Source organism: Lonchura striata, chromosome 15, assembly GCF_050655825.1.
Source record: "Lonchura striata isolate lonStrDom1 chromosome 15, ASM5065582v1, whole genome shotgun sequence".
NCBI lineage: Eukaryota > Metazoa > Chordata > Aves > Passeriformes > Estrildidae > Lonchura > Lonchura striata.
In genome coordinates, this window is record NC_140717.1 from 6,642,189 (window position 1) to 6,659,831 (window position 17,643).

Below are 17,643 nucleotides of genomic sequence, written 5' to 3' on the forward strand. Positions count from 1 at the left end.
GGTGCCAACATGATCCAGGAGCTGAGGCCAGCAATTTCAAGTTTCCATCTGTCTCTGCCTGTAATATGTGCAGGAAAGAAAAAGGAGCTGGACTTGAGGCATTGGTTGGTGCCTTCAGTGTGCGAGGACACTGCGTCCAAAAAAATGGAAGCCTGAAGCAGCTTTGCAGAAGGAAGACTCTCTTCATGCACCCAGGACACAGATGTTGAGTTGAAATGCATCTTACTCCCTCCTACTTTCCTCTGTTTCATCAAATAACATCATTCAGCACATATATCATATAACAGGGCTTTTTCCCTACCAAAAAAGGTAGATCCAATGCAGAATAACGGACCAAATCCAAACCTAGATGCATGACAGTGAAGAACAGGTAATTTCCAGAGCTGTCAGAGAGAATGAAATTTCTATACATGCCCCTCTAAATTTGGAGCAGGCACAAATTCCTCAGTCAGACACCTGCATTCTGCCTTCCATACCCACCGCTGGCACTAGGGCCTTGCTGATTTGGGCACTAAAATGTCATTTAGGCTCCCTGTGTTTGCTTTGGGATGTCTCTGTCACACCTACAACAGAACAATGTGGTTGTACAAGAACCATACCTCTTTCCAGCACAAGCTGCACTTCCCAAACATAGTTGAAAATTTATGTAAACATAAATAAATTAAGAGAACCAATACCAATACATTAGTAAAGCAAAAATAAGATTACCTACGACACAGAAGCACTAAGGACATTAGAGGAATTGCTGCATTCTCTCCACTCTGTCACATTAAGTGGTTTAATATAAAGCCTTTATTTTTATACCAATCAATAGCACTGTAAGGTACCAACATTTATCTTCAGAAGCACTGAAGGTACAACGGCTCAGTTCTCAATTATATTAAGAGTGAGACTTCAAAGATATTTATGAGCAACAAGATGCAAGTTAGATTTCCAGTATGGTTTTCAAAAGCTTCTGAACAAGTTGGGTATCTAGCTCCTGTTTATTTCAACCCTTGTCAGGCAGTTAAAAAAATACTTCAAGTTGCCTATCCCTATCCTCTGGTGCCCACATAACTTTGGAAACCTCCTTTTACTGTGATTCACTTCATTCTGAAACTGTCCAAGGGGTTAGAAAAAGGGATATTACTCTTTCCAGATGAAGAGGCAACAAAACTTAGGAAAGACACTTCCCACATACCAGAATAGACATGAATTAAAAGTAATTTTATTCCATTTGTCAATGACATTTCTATCATATCTGATAATAAGGCAAGCTACTAAAAGTCCCACAAGACATATCAGACCATTAAAATAGTATTCAAAAACCAAAGAGGAGTTCACAGAACAGCCAATTCCTGGGATCATCAAAATCAGTAGCAAGATTCCCATGTGGACAAATCTGATCAGTGTAAATGTTTAATAAATCAGCTGACTTCACCAGTGTTTGTGAAGTTTAATACTGCAATAAATAAGGAGAGGTAATGCTTTACTGACTTCAATGAAAAACAGAATTTGGCAGGAAGGAAAGCAAAAAAGCACATTGAAAATATAATATCAAGGCACAAAAAATACATGCTACTTCCAGGCATATGCTTTAACAGGTAAAGGTTTCTGGGAGGATTTTTTTTTTTAATTGGTTGTTGAACTCCTGACAGATGATTCTTCTCTCACCTGCACCTGCAGAACTCCCTGGATTTCTGGGCAGTCGCTCCAGGCTGATGTTGGTGCAAGGAGAGGGAGTGGAAGTTGGCACAGCTCGCTTGAAGGTGTGGTAGTAAAGCAGAGCAGCAACTGCTGAGGGTGCAGCCACATCTTAATGCTCACCAGAGCTCACTCCTTTTAACATGAAATATTTGTATGACAAAACAATTGTATTCTGTGAAACAGTTTCCAGCTAATAGAAACAGCTGTCCCATAAATTTTCACAAGTTATCAAGAAACTGCAGTAATTTAGAGGCCATCAATTCTGGAACCTGAGGCTGAGCACTGAGTAGTGTCTAAGGATCAGGAAGTGTGTCTGTAACTAGGCAGAGGTGCAGAAATCTGTCCATCTCTATCTGCAGTGATACACAGACCAGTCATAGAGGTGAGAGGATGAGCTAAACAAAACCCACATGAACAAAGCAGAACACAATGAAACGATGTGCCTTGCTAGAAGCACAACAACAAAGGGATGAAGGACATCTGTTTAAAAAGAAGATCTTTTGTCAGATAAAAAAATAGGAACTTTTTACATATGTGAGGTTTAAAGAGGAAAATATGATCAGTGCAAATTTAATGTGGGACAAGAGCTAAGTCAAGGGAGTGTAACAATGAAAGACAACAAAACAAAAATAAATTATTAAGAAAAACATGGATGCTATGGAAGAAGAGTCTCTCTTAATAATCAAGTTATTGAAATCGGTCCCAGGTGTTTAAAAATCCAAGGTAAAGTTCTGAAAGCTGAGGATGACAAAAGAAAGCAGCTGCTGAGTCAGAGTGTGCCCACGGCATTATAAAATCACAGAGCAGGATAAAATCACAAACCCATGGGTACAGTTGTGTCATGGTGAGACTATTTTAAAGTAATGAAAAAATCCTTAATGGCCTGATCCAAAATCTGCCAGAAGTAACAGGAGTTCTCCTACTAGCTGCAGTGGGCTGTGCACACTGTGCACCATAAACAGTCTGGATACGTTGGCTTTGTCTGGCTGGGGTCAGCCAGGGAACATCACGGATCCAGCATACATTCCATGGAAAAGAGAAAGAAAAGGGAATTTTTTTTTTTTTAGGGCAAAATCTCATTATATATTAGGGTAAAAGAGAAAATGCTGCTTTATACTGAGGTGTCTTATAAATAAATAATTTTGAAAACCTGGTCACACCATGCTGATTAACTAACTGGGCTATCAGTTCATTCACCAGCAACATGCCTCTGCAGACTTGTAGGGTCAGAGCTAACAGTCTGGAATGGTTTCCATCTCTTCTTTTTCCCCCTCCAGAGGTTTACATGTTGATATCATCCAAGTGCAGTCCTGGTCTTCAGATAGCATGCTGCAAGGACACAGAAATATGTGTGTTTAAAGGAGAAGACAGAGAGTTTGCCCTGTGAGTTTAAATTATTAATTCTACAGATCTAATGGATACATTATGCCACATTAGTAGCACTTGTTCTCTTAACAAACATCCCTCTAGACTAGCAGCTCAATAGTTTTGAGTCAAAGAGCTGAGTTTCTAATGGCACTGGTCATCTGTCAATCTGAACTGAATTTTTAAACTGGGTTACCTGAATCAATGCAAATCAGGGCCTTTCATTGCCAGGAAATGGGCTCTTATTTGACAAAGATTCATGAGGTCAACAGCATCTCTGCTTCCTTGGAGTGGTACATAAAGCAGTCAGACAAGAACAACACTCCAGCAGTGGAGAACTTGGTAAATCCAACTGTAACACTCAACATGCTTTAAAAGGACTAGGAAACCTGTGCTGTGCATCTGCATTAGGAGAGGAAGGATTTGAGGTGTTCCCTCAAATTCTTGTGTAGAGGAAAGCTCTCAGACAATACCCATGGATGCCCTGACCTATCCCTGGATTCTGGGTTCTGCTGGAGTCTGAGGGATCTCCTCCATCAGGCAGCTGCATTCTAGCAGCTCCTCAAGGAGGGATTTGGGACCCGAGGCACTGCACAGTAAATATATCCTGCAGACACCATGAATGCCTTTGCTGGCTGTCTCTTGGATGCTACTCATGGCTCCACTGGGTCGAATCCATTGTGGGAACATCTCCTCTGTGCACAGATGAAACAGCTGTTTCTGGACCAGGATTTTTTCATGTGGTTTGCTAAGGAAGTCAGGCTGAAGTGACCACATCGTCTGTGCACCTGCACACTGTGCCACTGCTCAGCCTCCCAACTGAGGGAACTTTGAGAGACAGGTTGAGGACTTTAGGCTCCTATGTTTTCACAAATCCAGTGAAACAAGGTAAGGATCAAGGAAATAATCAGTATGTGCCCTTACAATAGAAAAGCAGCAGTATGAGCTCCCTGGCTGGGTGGACACCAAGAATTAAAGAACAGGAATGCCCTGACTTCAGGCTTGGAGCTCTGTCCCTTACTGGCAAGCCAATCCCTGCAGCACAACACCCTGACTCGTTTATTTTTATAAACAAGGTGCAGAGGACAGGATGGCCAATGTAAAGATCTGGAGGCTGGCTGAGTAATCCCTGTCCTTGTGCTGGTCTTTAGCTTACTGTGTTTCTGAAAGACAGGCCATCACTGAGTGGAATGCCTGCAAAGGCTTCTGAGAGCTGCAGAAACAGGACGGCAGAGATATTAAAAATAATCTTGCACTCCTTTTCCTCCTGAAGAATTATTTTTAAGTCAGTGAGGAAACTGTCCCTGATGCACAGTCTAAACACACTCCTTTCCTTCTACCTCGAATTACCAATGCTGCATTACTGCACATGTGCTTGATTTAAAACCCTTCTGATTCTGAGCAGTGCAAGCTGGTGCTTTCCTCACAGCCTGGCTGGCTCTGTGTTCCTTGGAAGCCATGCTGACAGGTGGCATTTCTGTGGCTTCCCTGGGGCAGAGTTCTAAATCAAGTGAGATTAAAGAAGGGGTCAGAAGTTCAGGCTCCTCTAGGAATGCATTAAAATATCATAATGGTTTGCATAAAATTCCAAAATCACAACATTTTGGCTTCCTTAGAGCAAAACTGTTGCTGTCTCAGTCTACTGAAGTTTTTACTTCTCTCTAACATCTCTCACTCATCCTCCATATTTCTGCTTGGCTCACTCCTACTTGTCCAGACTGCAGAAGTCCATGAGAGAAGAGCACAGAAGATGTGGGCTGTATATGAAATGCCTTGTGGCTCAACTGGGTGGCAAAACTCATATGAGCTCTACTTCAGCCCTGAACAGCACTGCAAAGTGTCACTTAGGCACTAGAGGTGGTCTACAGGTATGTGCTGTGAGGAGCTGAATATTGTTCTGAGCTTCATGGCAGGATGAAGAAGAATATGACATGTTTAGATCCAGGTAAGAACAGGGTTTGGGATACCTAGGATCTCTTTCACTTAAGTAAGGAGGATCCAGCCCAGGCTTTTGTTTCCCTAAACCCTGCCAGCAGAATGCAAATGTAATCTGAGGGTGTCTTGTGTCAGCAAAACCCAAAACAAAACAGAATTTGGAATCTGCTTCAAAAACATTGAGGCTGCTCTGAAAACACAGATTGTAAATGACTTGAGAGCCCTCACTGTATCACTGTATCACAAAATCACCACCTTTTGCTGAACAAAATGCTTAGAGGTGGGAAGGCTGACTCCAAGCATGTGCAAGTCTGGGGAAAGGTTTCTGAGAGGAGCATGATGAGAACAGCGGCACTGGGTGGGAGCAAACAGGGTATGGCACACACAGGCTGTGGCACACAGCCCTGCCCTGCCTCAGGTCACGGTGGTGTCCCTCAGGGAAGGCAAATACATCCCATTTCTCACTGCAGCTCTTGATGGACAACATGCCTGAGGCACACATGCAGGGCCAGACTGTGGTGACACAAATACCAGCTAAAGTTACATCTGAGCAAACCCTGGAAATGTAACTCAGCACTCAGGACTGGCAAGGCAGGGGCACAGGGGAAGCTGACAGGGGAAGGTAAAAGCAAATGGGGAAGAGCAAGAATAAATTTGGCCCAGTGTGGAATGAGGCCCAGCCCTGACTTCACACAGAGCACAGCTCTGCACTCAGAGTCCTCAGCACGGTGAGGGACACGCCACTTTACACTGATCAGGACACACAAGTTTTATTGCTGGGCTGTCAGCTCCAGTGATGCAAGTGATGGCTTCCCCTTGCCTACATTTAGGGGCATGACTGCAGAACAGAGATGGTTCCCAAGTGTTGGGTGGGCCCTGTTCCAGGATATAAATATGTATCACTACATATCTTAATATATGTTTGCTAAAGATAACATGCCAGTGTTTGAAACAAATGAGGCTCTGCAAGGCAGCAGGAGAAGCCCCAAGCTGACTTAGCTCCGAGTAAATCTTCAAAATGAGAAGTCAAGGCTCTTTCTTCCCTGCAGACGTAGGTGTTGGCTGCTGTTATTCCTGTGCTACTGTTGCTCTGTGATTGAACAATCCAAGGAAGGCACATGAGGACACCTGGAAGTAGAAGTTTTCTGAAATGTGAAAGGATCTTCCTCTTCCCAAGTCTGGCACTATTATTGGAGGTACATTTTGGAGTATTATTGGCTGTATAAAATCATTGTTTGCTCAAAGCAAGAATTTCCTGCTCTTCCTCTCTGCAACTTCTATCATTTCTACCCTCAACACACCTGACTAGATATTTTTCTCCTGGCTGAGGCATTTGGAGTTGTTTTGAAGGAGGCTTCAGAGCCAGCTGAGCCTGACTCAAGTTCCTGTACCTGTAAGAAAAGTTGTGTAACAATTGATAAAGATTCCCCCCTGCCAGCCTGACTTGGATGTCTCACTTTTGGTGCTTCTCAGAGGCTTCACGCTGTGGAAGAGAACTTGAGTTCTCAGTACACTTTGCATCTTTGATACTGGCAGCAGTATCTCCCAGAAGTAATTTACAGTGAGACTTATTGTCCCTTGAAGACCAAAAGAAGCCACAAGGAATGTCAGCAGGAAGAACTGGCTACTGTGGTGTCTGATTAATTTCAAGTGGATAAAGTAGAGGAATGAATCTTGGAAGGGTCAAGCTTTTCATACATACTGCTGAAGTCTAACTTTCAGGAAAAATGCATGTGTAGGTCAGGCAAACATTAAATCTGTGCTTAATGGTGATCAGATAAATCTGCCATATTATTGTATCAAGGCTATTTTGTGCTACCTTACTAATATTGAAAAATATATTAAAGTTAGCATAGAATTAATTTACAATCACTTTACTTCAGCAGAGGCAAAGTGGCTCTCAGTAAATAATCATGAGAAAGGCACAGATGGGTGTGAGGTCACTGAATGGAGTGTGCAAAGCCACTCACAGCAGTGGATTGTCAGACTACAACTATTTAGTATAAAGTAAAAATGTCTAAGAGTAAGGTAACAGAGGGGATCCAGGTAAGCATGGAGAGTGGAAAGACCAGCTGGGTGCTTCTGTTCACTCATTTTCACATCAAAAGATTGTTGTTGCCATCAAATCCTTTCCTAGAAGCAAAGGCTTTTTGGAGGGTGACAAGTGAGAGGGAGAAGGGGAGCAGTAAAGAGGCTGGAAGTGCAGAGAGCAGAGTGAATCCAGTCAACCTGGACTCCTCACAAAAGTCATGGTACTGTTTGGCCAATAAAGCTCTGTGGAAACTATGTACAGAAATTAATACCCCAGAAGTGTTCTGAGGGTTCCCAGGCACCTGGCTGCTTTAACCCAGAACCAAAACCAATTTAAAAAGCCTCAAAAGAAAAACAAAGTTGTATTACACTGGTTTACTGCTGCCTGGTCACTGTGAATGCTTCAGGCCAGGGCTGTCTGCTACTCCTCACACTGCCCTTCCCTCCCCTACTTTGAGAAGATAACTGGGCTGCTCTCCTTGCCTGAGAAATGATGAGTAAGGTGGTGGAGGCGAACAGAAGAATTTACTGCTGCTGTCAGTTACAAAACTTGGCACCCCCAGCCTGAAAGGACTTGGGTTTAAATCTGCCAGTGCTGAATGAGCTGAACACAAGCTGAACCAAGACTCATGCTTGCAAAATGCACAGAAAATTAATGAATGCACAGGACACTTAGAGTCTGCAGCACCATCTAATAATATCCCACAGAGCTGGACCCCCTGTCCAGTAACTGCCCTGCAGCTCAATATGTTGTGCTTCAAATTTTGTATGAAAATGCTGTACATGTTTAACCAGTTACTGCATTCCACTCTCCAGAGATGTCTTCATTCCAGTGGTAAATGGGGTGTTCTCTGTATATAGCTTATGCATAAGTTTGTACAGTGCACAGAAATGCCCTCCAACCAAACCAGCCAATAATAAATTCATTTAAATTGGTTATTTTAATGGGAAGTGCACAGTATTGTGGAGAAAAGAGCATATTGTTGCACAGCCTTAACAAAGATTATCAATATCCTCAATTGCTTTTGTCCTCTTTTCCAGTAATCCATCTGGGTAACCCCAGAGATTAATTTGTTGAGCTTTATTTCTATTATTGCAGGTGTAGGAGGGCAGGGCAATAACACAGCATGGAGAGTGAAGGGTCTTACCCCACAGAGACACAGGTCAAAATTACATTTGTGGTCACTTTTGATACAGTTCTGGTCATCTGTTTTACTGTCAAACAGCAGAAGAGTAACTGACTCTTGTTGTCTCCTCTTTGCAGAGTTAAAAGATCAGTTGGCCAGGCCGAGAGACTGAAAATTTGCACCTGGGGACTCTGTAACCTGAAATTTAAAGATCTCAGGTCACTTTATTTGAAAGATGGTGCAGCTGAGGAGGAGAAAAATCAAAAAGCAACTGGCCAAAATTGGAGTTTCTAGTAAACCACCTGCTGCTAAGACAGAGTCGCTTGTGTTTAACCACAGACAACAGAATTTTCTAAAGCGCAAATTATGATAAAACTCCTTTGGAAAGCACACGTGCATCCCTAAATAGATAAAGAGAGGTGGCTGTGGCAGCCCTCAGAGTGTGCACAGAGGGCTGTGAGAGCCCTGCTCACCGTTGTGAAGTGAACCACGCAGTAGATGCCGATGATGACGAGGCCGATGATGATGGAGGCCACGGCCACCCAGAGCGCGTTGCGACCCAGCCGCTTGGAGCCTTCTATGTCCCCTTGGTTGTAGCTGTTCAGAGCCTGCAGAGGGCAAACAGGGAATCACAGCTCTTCCTTTCCAACACAAACCTGTGGGCAAAGCAGCGTGACAGCTCTGAGCCCACAGAACAAATCAACGCCCGCTGCCAAGGTAAGCAGGGAGTCCAATTTTCTGTTCCGTTCATTTTCAGTCCCTTTCATTGAAGCTACAGCTCTTTTTTTTTTTTTTTTTCAGTGGTGGGGCTTTGTTCATATGATACACACCAGCATAAAAGCTGGCAAACCAACATCCACCCACTTGCATTAAAACAGTGGTTTTTATCTTTGGAAATAGTTTTGTAGAATATGGGAATTATTAGTTGGCCACTTCACCAGCAGTGAGATAAATTCTTATTCTTTACAAGACTATAAGCATAAAAAAAAAAAAAAAGCATAAATAGTCTGCATTTTTAGATAAAGTCTCAGCAAAACTTAAAAAAGCTTACTCATTTCCTATTTTTCCAGTATTTTACTTTTCCAAACAAAGTTTGAAGAATTAATAGGTAGTTTGCTAGTGGTGAGAAAAATACAAACCAAAGAAATACAGGTCATCTGAACAAAACATCTGAGTGCCATCTTCATGGGCTAGAAGTTGTATTCCTTTGCATTTCTGGAAGACACTGATAATTATTATCATATCCATCCTGAGATAGCTCCCTATTATGTCAAGAGACTCGAGTTTCTCTCTATCCTACCACGACTTAGCAGATGCTTTACATTCATTTCATGCTCAGATTGCAATGCGTGATAGGACCACTCTGACCTTCTAGGCTTTTGTGAGACAGACTATAATTTTCTGAATTAATTTTTGGTTTAACCACACTATTTTTAAAGGAAAAGATTCAGTGAACCACATGGAGGTACTGTAGTACATGAGTCTAAACACAGTTTGTAGAATATTTTTCCCAAGAATGAGATGCTATCAAAGCATTAAAAAGGGCATTATTCCTAAGAATTCTTTTGTAAAATCATGAGTGTTTGAGTTCATAAACCATAACACTTAGTCCAGATTTCTTGATCAGATTTCGCCATTGAACTCAGTATACTTCCTCAGGGATCAGATTAGTCACAATGTGGTTTTTAGTATCTTGTATATATTTCAGGAGATATCAGAGAAATGGGAAGAGTAGGGGGAGAGATATGGAGACCTGATCAAATTAACTGCTCCCTGGACTAAAGAATTCAGATTGTCTCTAAAAAACGACTGTATGAGGTATCACCCAGTGCTATAATGAAAGTGATACAGCTATAAATCACTTTTTGCAGCAAACACAGAACAACAGAGTGAAGAGCTGAGACTGTGGAGGGCAGGAAAGGGATGAAGTTCAGAGCACATCAAGCACTGCTGTAGAGCCATTCCTCCCAAGCAATGAGGGGCATGATGTGTGTGCTGTGTCAATTAGTGAGCACGCAGAGCTAATGGGCTGGGTGCACTCGTGGTGTCAGCGCTGCAGGAGCATCAGCCCAGCCCAGACAGTCCCAAAGCAACACAGCCTGCATTCCTAGAACTGCATCTCAAGGATAAGTGCAGGTACTTATTCTCTGGAGTCTACAAAAGGCTGAGATGCTGATGAACTCATGTCCTTAAAGAGAGCACTGATACATTTCTTCCCTTCCTGGAAGCCCACATGCCTAAACATTTCTCTGGTTTGTGTCCCCAAAGAATATCACTAATATCTCTGCTCTGCTGCCAGATTTCATTGAGGCTGGAAAGCACGTAATGGGGAAAGAGGGCAGAGATGGAAATGAGAGAGGGACGCTAGGACGTGGTCAGACAGGACAGTGCCAGCCCTGATCCTGCTTCAAAGTGGGTGGCACAGTCCTCTCACTTAAGCCACTCCACTGTCCTCAGCAGCTCTGGCTGCAGAAGAGCTTTCCCAAAGTACATTTGGAAAGGTCTTTAAAAGGGTTATGAGGAGAAACACAGCTCAGCTTGGCCATGAGCAGACTGACCTGGTCCTGTCTCTGCCAACAGCCACCAATGCCACTGTGGCTGCAGGAGAAACACAGAGAAGCACCACAGACACCCTGGCCCTGGACTTTGTGCTCCCTTCTTACCAAAGGACTCCCCTTGCATGGCACCTGCAGAGGGGTTCTGCAGACACCATTGACTCAGTTCCCCAGGCTTGTGGTCTCAAAAGCGAGACAGAGTTGTAAGCAAGACCTGACAGCACCAGCTTGCAGTTCTGGGGCATTTTACTAATGTATTTAGGAAGTCTGGAAAATGTCCATGTGATTTCTGCAGGTACTGCATAAATAATTCACCGTGCGAACTTTAATAAATAATGTCATTTTAATATAAATCCACGATGAAGAGGAGGAAAACAGCATTAATGTTAAAGAACAGGATTTGGGAGAGACAGGAAGGAGACCAAAGTTTCTCTATCAAGAGGTTTAAATTAAATGAAGTAACTTAGAAAGCATTCAATAAAGAAATAAGAGGTTTAAGGGAGTGGTTAGGGTCTGATGCAAAGCGTTTTGAAATTCATTACTTCCACCTGCTTCAAAGGCTCCTGGTCAAGCTTCCAGTTTTCAACTTTAGACAGAGACAACATCAACTGTTAAAGCTTTAACTGTTACATCTGTTTATTTCCAAGGACTGGGCAATATATTGAGAACACAGCATCTGTATGAGGCATTTGGTCTGTCCAACTTTTAAAACAAATTTCAGCCCTTTTTAGCCTAACACCATACAATTTCTCAGGTTTCTGCTACCTCGCTGGCTATGAAGTCATAATGTAAATTAAAGCCACAGTTCTGCAGCTGTTTATTTACTTGAGTAATCTCAGTGACTTCACCAGGTTCACACACTTCTATTTATAAAACATTCTCAGTTCAACAATAAAGTGACTTGACCTCATGTGAACAGAAATGTGCTGAATTAGCTATAAAATATTAATCCCTTTTTATGTTTATTTTCTGTTCCACACTCCCAGAGCACTGATCATGGCAAAACCAGAAAGAACACCGAGTTACTTCAGAAATCTTTCTCTGCATTTCTTACAGATCTGGGCAGAGCAGACTGAGGTTCTCAGATCAGCATTTTCTAGGCTCTCTAAGCCAGGCTGGGTGAACCTGAATTGGCTGTGCCTGGAGAGGAGACACTCTCCAGTTCAGACCTAAGGAAGAGTGAGACCTGCTGACTCAGGGTGACTCCTCACTGTAGGAACAGCTCACAGGGAAACACAAAGAAGAGGGGGGACTTGGGGAGCAATTCAGAACAGGCAGGTGCTGAGCAGGACATGTGAAAGGGGAATTGGCTCTGCAGGGTGCTGCAGAGGAAAAACAAAACCCTAGCAGTTTGCAAAGACAAGGGCCATGCAAAAATGCCTTAACAGCAGGTGCTGAGCCCTGTTGTTTATTATTCCTGAATATTAAATATGCTGTTTAATACTCCTGATGTGAGTACAGGTTGTCCCATATGGTGTTAGATATCCAGGTACCTACAAGCTACCTAACAAGGGATGTATAAATAATAAACTCTGCAAGTAAACTTTCTAACTACAGAAACACTGGTCACTCTGCTGGTCACTGAGCTGGCCACAGCACATGGCTCATTAGGATCCCAATTAGAAGAGGTGGCTCCCTGAGAAAGAAAGGTCCGTCCTTTCCTGCCCCCATGGCTTCCACCACCCTCTAATTTGTTGTCTCTTCTTAGGGAAACCCATATAAAGACAAAGCATCTGAATCCAACAGCAACAAATGCAGACAAAGAACTTGTTACTATCAGAGGCAGACGAGCCAAGATTGTCACAGCTTGACCACATATGTTGTTTGAAGCATGGAAATGATTAAACAAAAATGTGTCAACAGAAAGAGGGAGTTTGGAGCAAAAATCAGTGAGAAATAGCTTTGGAGAGACTGTTTGGAGGTTGTTACAAATGTAAGGCCCTATGGAATTACAGAACTAATCTGATATAGAGATCTTAGAAATAAGGACAGCTGAAGGGGGGGGTACTGAGAAAGGCCAACAAAACATGTTCAATTGTCACATCTCAGTGCTGGCATTGAAAATATCCAATTCATTTCCCAGAGCTATTCCACAGCCTCCCTCTAGGTCTGATCCCATGAGCCAGACAAAGCCAGCCTGCCCCAGCCAGGTCTCAGGCACAGCTGGCAGCTCACTGAGAACTCTTTGAGTCCACCACTGCATTAAGGAGCCAAAGAGCTCAGTGACACACTGCCCACCCCCAGCCCCACACCAGAGAAATCTCCTGTGCCACAGAAGCCTCCCAGCCTGGTACCTGCCCCCAAACTCTTGCCTGTGGTTACACCTGGATGGGAAAGAATAGGGCAGATGTGAGGGGGGTGTCCCTGGGGGTGAGTCACCAACTGATGACACAGCAATGTGACACAGTGATCAGTGCTCAGTGATCCAGCTGCTGGAAGCACCAAGGAGCAGAACTGATGGCATCTGGGGCTGCAGAAGGGTATTGGGAGCAGTGATCCTACAGTCAGGAGTCTTGGGGAAAGCAGAATCCATTTGCCAAAAATGCTGAGCAATGCTCCCCCTGCAAGTGGCCAGTGGCTCGTTGGAGCAGGGCTCTTGTAGTGCCAATATGGCAACACAGTGATGACAAGAATGCCCCCTGTACCAGCTCTCCTCTGACCCCTGCCATGAGAAACAGACAGGTAAGGAACAAGGAAAGTTATTATTGCCATAAGGAGAACTTGCAAAAGGTTTAGTCTAAAGGGGGTAAGATCTGTAACGGTGAGGTTTGAGCCTCGAAAGGTGAGAAAGAAGTGAGGAAACCAGTGCTGGAGTTGTAAATGGGGCAGCAGAAGAGACAGAAGAGACTGAAGACAAATCTGTCACTTATTTTGGGGGTGTGTTAGAACCAGACTCTACTTTTAGAGTGAAAACATTGTCTGAATTTAGAACAGTTAAGGAGGACAGGTTCTGTCCTGACACAGGTACAGTGGGTGCTGAACCTTGCCCCCTCTAGAAGCCAATAGGACTTTTCCTTTTAGGCCCATTTTATGAAGTGAAATTTGTAGAAAATCTACTTGTGAGGGTCTTTAAATCTGACCCAAGGTCTCAGGTAAGCACTGCAGACTGTAAAGGTATCTTCTGTAAGAAAAGAAAAGAACCCACTCTTACATCTCAGTGTTAACCCTTAGCTGAGAACTAACAGTTAACAGAACTAACAGTGTTAACTCCAGCTGAGAAAGGGAGGGAGGGTGCTTTTATTTCCCAGAAGTGGAAATAAAACCAGCACAGGCTAGAATGCAGAACCTGCAGCTGAGGATAATGCAGCAGTTACAGGTTGCAGCCTGGAAAGGCAGGAGGGTCAGGCTGTGGAAAAGAAGCTGGGCATGTTATTTCTATAGAAAATGAGAGGTTTTAGTTGAAACAGAAGCTATTCCCCGACAGGGGAGATTATTGGTCTGGTTTTTGTTTCCCCCTAAGGGAGTGGGCAGCTGAGACCTGCACAGGCTGTTCAGCTTTCAGGAAGTGCTCTTCCCACCCTGGTTCCTTCATATCCCCTGCTAACAGCTACTGATGCCTGACTCCAGAAGCCTGCATGAACTTCAACCAGGCTGTGGGTGGAGATATCTCCATATGGGGTGCAAAAATCTTTAGAGGCCAAATTCTGTCCTTGACAGTTAACTTCTGTACAGCCCCAGCACCTTGATGAAAGCAGTGTCACAGTGAACAGACGCTCCCAGCCCCAGATCATCAGCTCTCATTACTTTATATAGCACCCTCAGTGCCCATGGGCAGAAAGGATGCTGAGTACCAGCAGAACCAAATCTTCACAAAAGAAGGAAAGGAGTAGTATAATATAGTGAAGGTAACAACAAAGAAAATAAACACAGTAGGAAAAAGAAAAAAAAATAATAAGAAGAATACTTAAAAAAAAAGAGGCTTGAACAATGGCTTTGGAATAGCAGTTTTCAAACTTCAGCAATGTGATTTCTCATCAATCTTTACTCATCACACTTTACAAGAGTGTGTTTTGGGATATTTTAGACATAGTTAGCTATTCTTATACTTAATTGCAAAAAGAAATAACTACATTTTTTTTCTTACCTTCTCAGTTTGGCTGTCAGAGAAAAGGATGAAAATATACAACATGTTTTAAACCTTTTTCAGCTCCTAAACAACAGAAATACATTGCAGTGTTACTGATAACACTGATCACGTATAGGACTAGAAAACTCTGGGTCTGAGTCTGCAACTTTTTATTTAGAGAAGGAGATCCTGTTCTAACAATCCTTTGGAAGTTAAGGGGATTGCTGTGTTATTAAGGACAATGTGTATCAATTTCGGATTGTAGGAGTAAGGCTGTTCTCTTAGTTTGTTTGATACTAATTTCCATGGGCAATTGTCAACAATCTGCGATCATTATCATCGTCTATATTATTCTAACAAATAGGATCAAAGAACCTGTTTACTGGAAAAAAGGCACTCATATTTGATTAGCTAAAGCAGAAACCAAATCTGATTTCTGTTTCAGGCTGACACTTCACACAGATACTGTGTCCAGTTCAGCGTGCGACTTAGTTGATGTAACAAACCCCATTAAGTGGAATAAACCTGGCACCTGACAGTGAAAACTGTCTTGGTTGGACTTCCAAGTGACTCGCTGGGAGCTGCCTTTCACTCCACGTTTTCCATCGCTGCTGGGATAGCTCGCCGGACCCCCTGCCCGCGCCTGCTGATGCTCCCAGGCTCGCTGCCTCACCCAGCGTCCGCAGGCTCCCGGGGCGAGCGGCTCCGAGGCTTTGGGTGCCCCTTTCCCCGCCGGCGGCCCCTCGGAGCCCAAGCCGGAGGCGCTACTCACCATGACGGCGAACACGAAGGCGACGATGTTGACGGGATAGGCGGGACAGAAGCAGGAGAGGATGCTGAGGAGCAGGTAGCCCTTGGGCCGCGGCTGCGGGGGCCCGTCGGGCAGCTCATCCTCGATGTTGGTCTCGGGGCTGTTCTCCAGAGCCCGCTTGATGTCGGCGCCGGCGGGGAGCGCGGACATGGGGCTGCGGTGCGGCGGGCGGGCGGCGCGGAAAGCCCAGCGCTCCGGGCGGGCGGGACCGAGCGGCGCCGAGCCAAGGGAGCCGCCCCGGGACGGGGCCGGGCGGGGCGGGGGTGCCGCGGCTCTCAGCGCGGGGCCGGGGTCACGGGGAGCGATGGGAAGAGCACGGAGCCCGCCCGACGCCGCCCGCCGGGGCTCCCAGCGCCCGCGGGGTCCCCGCGCTGCTCCGGCCCCGGGAGCGCCGCCGGCGCTGCCGCAGACCCGCGGCTGGTCCGGCCCTTCGGGAACTTCTTCAGCGCCTGCAGTCAAAGGGCTTCAGCCGAGTTTGCGCAACCCCCAGGAGAGCTGTGCTGCGTTTAAACTCATTTAAACTCGCGTTTCCAAGTGTTCGAGCTGCTTCAGTAAAGATCGCAAAGCCATTTCCTCGCATCTGGACTGAATTCGCCGTCTCCTAACCCCAGCCTCTTGCTGAGCTTAGCAAAAACATTGAAGAGCAGCAGAAACTAACGAACTTAAAGCATTATGGTAATTTTTTTTAGCAAATGATTCAATTCTTATTGAACATGACATCTGTAAGGCGAAACCAACTTTGGGGGATGCACAAAAGGGAACAAGGAAATCAACATTATACCTAAAACCTAGCATATGAGGTTTTAGGCATAATAAAAAGAAATAAAAAACCCAAACAACCACAAGTAAATAAAGATTACTTCCATAATGGTTTTCAAGTTGGTGAGGAATGACATGGCAGCCTACGCTGAGAAAGGAACAGACTGTTTCTGCTATATGATCCTAAAAACCCTTCACACCTGTATCAGCAAAATGGGGACTTTTGGTCAGATGAAGGCTGAAGTTGAAATTTTGCTCCCACTGGCTCGTCCTGAGAGCATTTAATTAATTAAAGTTTAAAAAAATAGTAAGGTGTGCTTACAGCTTTATGAATGAGACAATTCCCCAGGAGTTTTGCAATAGACTTGAATGGAGACAGCGTTTCCCTGTTCTGGATGTTACCCTACAAGATGTGGCACAGTAAAGACTTTTGTAAGGAATAAAGGTGCAGTGTTTTCGCTTTCATAGACATTAATTGCCTCTCAGCTGCATGCCTTGAATGTAACACAGAGTGAGAATCTGCTGATCTATCAAACTGTCAAAAGAAAAGATGGTACATCTTTAGGAAAGAGTAAGAAAACCCAGCTCCCATCTGCTTGCCAATATAGCCATTAATGTTCAAGCACAAGCTCTGTGCAGCTGTAAAATCTCTGATCTGTTTGTTCTCAGGGGACTTTAAACACAGTCACCAGACAAGTGCAGGAAAAACAGTTCACATCACACCACACAATTACTGTTGGGGCTGATTTCAGTAGGGATGGAGTCCATATCCTCTGCCAGGAATCAGCACCTTCCAGGGCCCCTCAAGCCTTTAATCCACGAGCACATTTTCAGGACCCATTGTAATGGCTTGGAGTTTGAGTTTGCCTGCTGGTGGTTGAAACACAGTTAAATAAGAACCTGTTATCTCCTGACTGTGAAAATCCAGCTGCTTAGGGCAGTTTGAGCCATCCAAGGTGGACATAAACAAGGACAGCAAAAAGCTGGGGCAAATCAACTCTGAGGAGAAGGCAAAGTTGTGTGCAGAGACCAGCCAGAGAAACGTGACCCTGGGGTGTGAGGAAAGGATGTAGATTCTTCCTGTTTAACATCAGACATCGAGTTTTAGTGCTTTTCCAGGGGACCTCCAAGAGAGTGATCCGGAGACTGGCAGTCACCAGTGACATAAGTTAAATTTTCCTCTGAGGACTATGAAGTACAGGCAGAATTTGGGCTCTATTAAGCTGGATCGTGTGAATCCCTTCCCAGGTGTCTCAAAGACACAGATCTAAGAGTAGAACCTGGTGTTTCTTGTGTATTTCTAGAAAC

The 17,643-nt window shown here is 44.3% G+C and overlaps 1 protein-coding gene across 3 annotated transcripts; it reads right to left on the minus strand.

Moving 5' to 3' along the window:
• Positions 1 to 1,185: 1,185 nt before the first annotated feature.
• On the minus strand, positions 1,186 to 15,897 carry TMEM233 (transmembrane protein 233). Of its 3 annotated transcripts, none has more exons than XM_021549828.4 (3): positions 15,538 to 15,861; positions 8,618 to 8,752; positions 1,186 to 3,015 (listed from the first exon to the last, which is right to left on the minus strand). In XM_021549828.4, the coding sequence occupies exons 1-3, from the start codon at positions 15,724 to 15,726 to the stop codon at positions 3,004 to 3,006; spliced, it is 336 nt and encodes a 111-aa protein (XP_021405503.1). In that variant the 5' UTR covers positions 15,727 to 15,861; the 3' UTR covers positions 1,186 to 3,003. The 3 variants fall into 3 exon arrangements, with proteins under 3 accessions (XP_021405503.1, XP_085448797.1, XP_085448796.1); XM_085592671.1 differs by lacking the exon at positions 1,186 to 3,015 and adding an exon at positions 3,023 to 6,114 and having other exon boundaries at positions 15,538 to 15,897; XM_085592670.1 differs by lacking the exon at positions 1,186 to 3,015 and adding an exon at positions 6,132 to 8,342 and having other exon boundaries at positions 15,538 to 15,896.
• Positions 15,898 to 17,643: the final 1,746 nt, after the last annotated feature.

Excerpts from the sequence above, each read along its gene's own strand:
- TMEM233 (XM_085592671.1), bottom strand. The coding sequence starts at position 15,726 with ATGTCCGCGCTCCCCGCCGGCGCCGACATCAAGCGGGCTCTGGAGAAC. Across the intron at positions 8,753-15,537 it reads CCTTCGTGTTCGCCGTCATG|GCTCTGAACAGCTACAACCA; the intron begins GTGAGTAGCGCC and ends TGCCCTCTGCAG. Across the intron at positions 6,115-8,617 it reads GCGTGGTTCACTTCACAACG|GTGTCCTCATGTGCCTTCCT; the intron begins GTGAGCAGGGCT and ends TTCTACTTCCAG.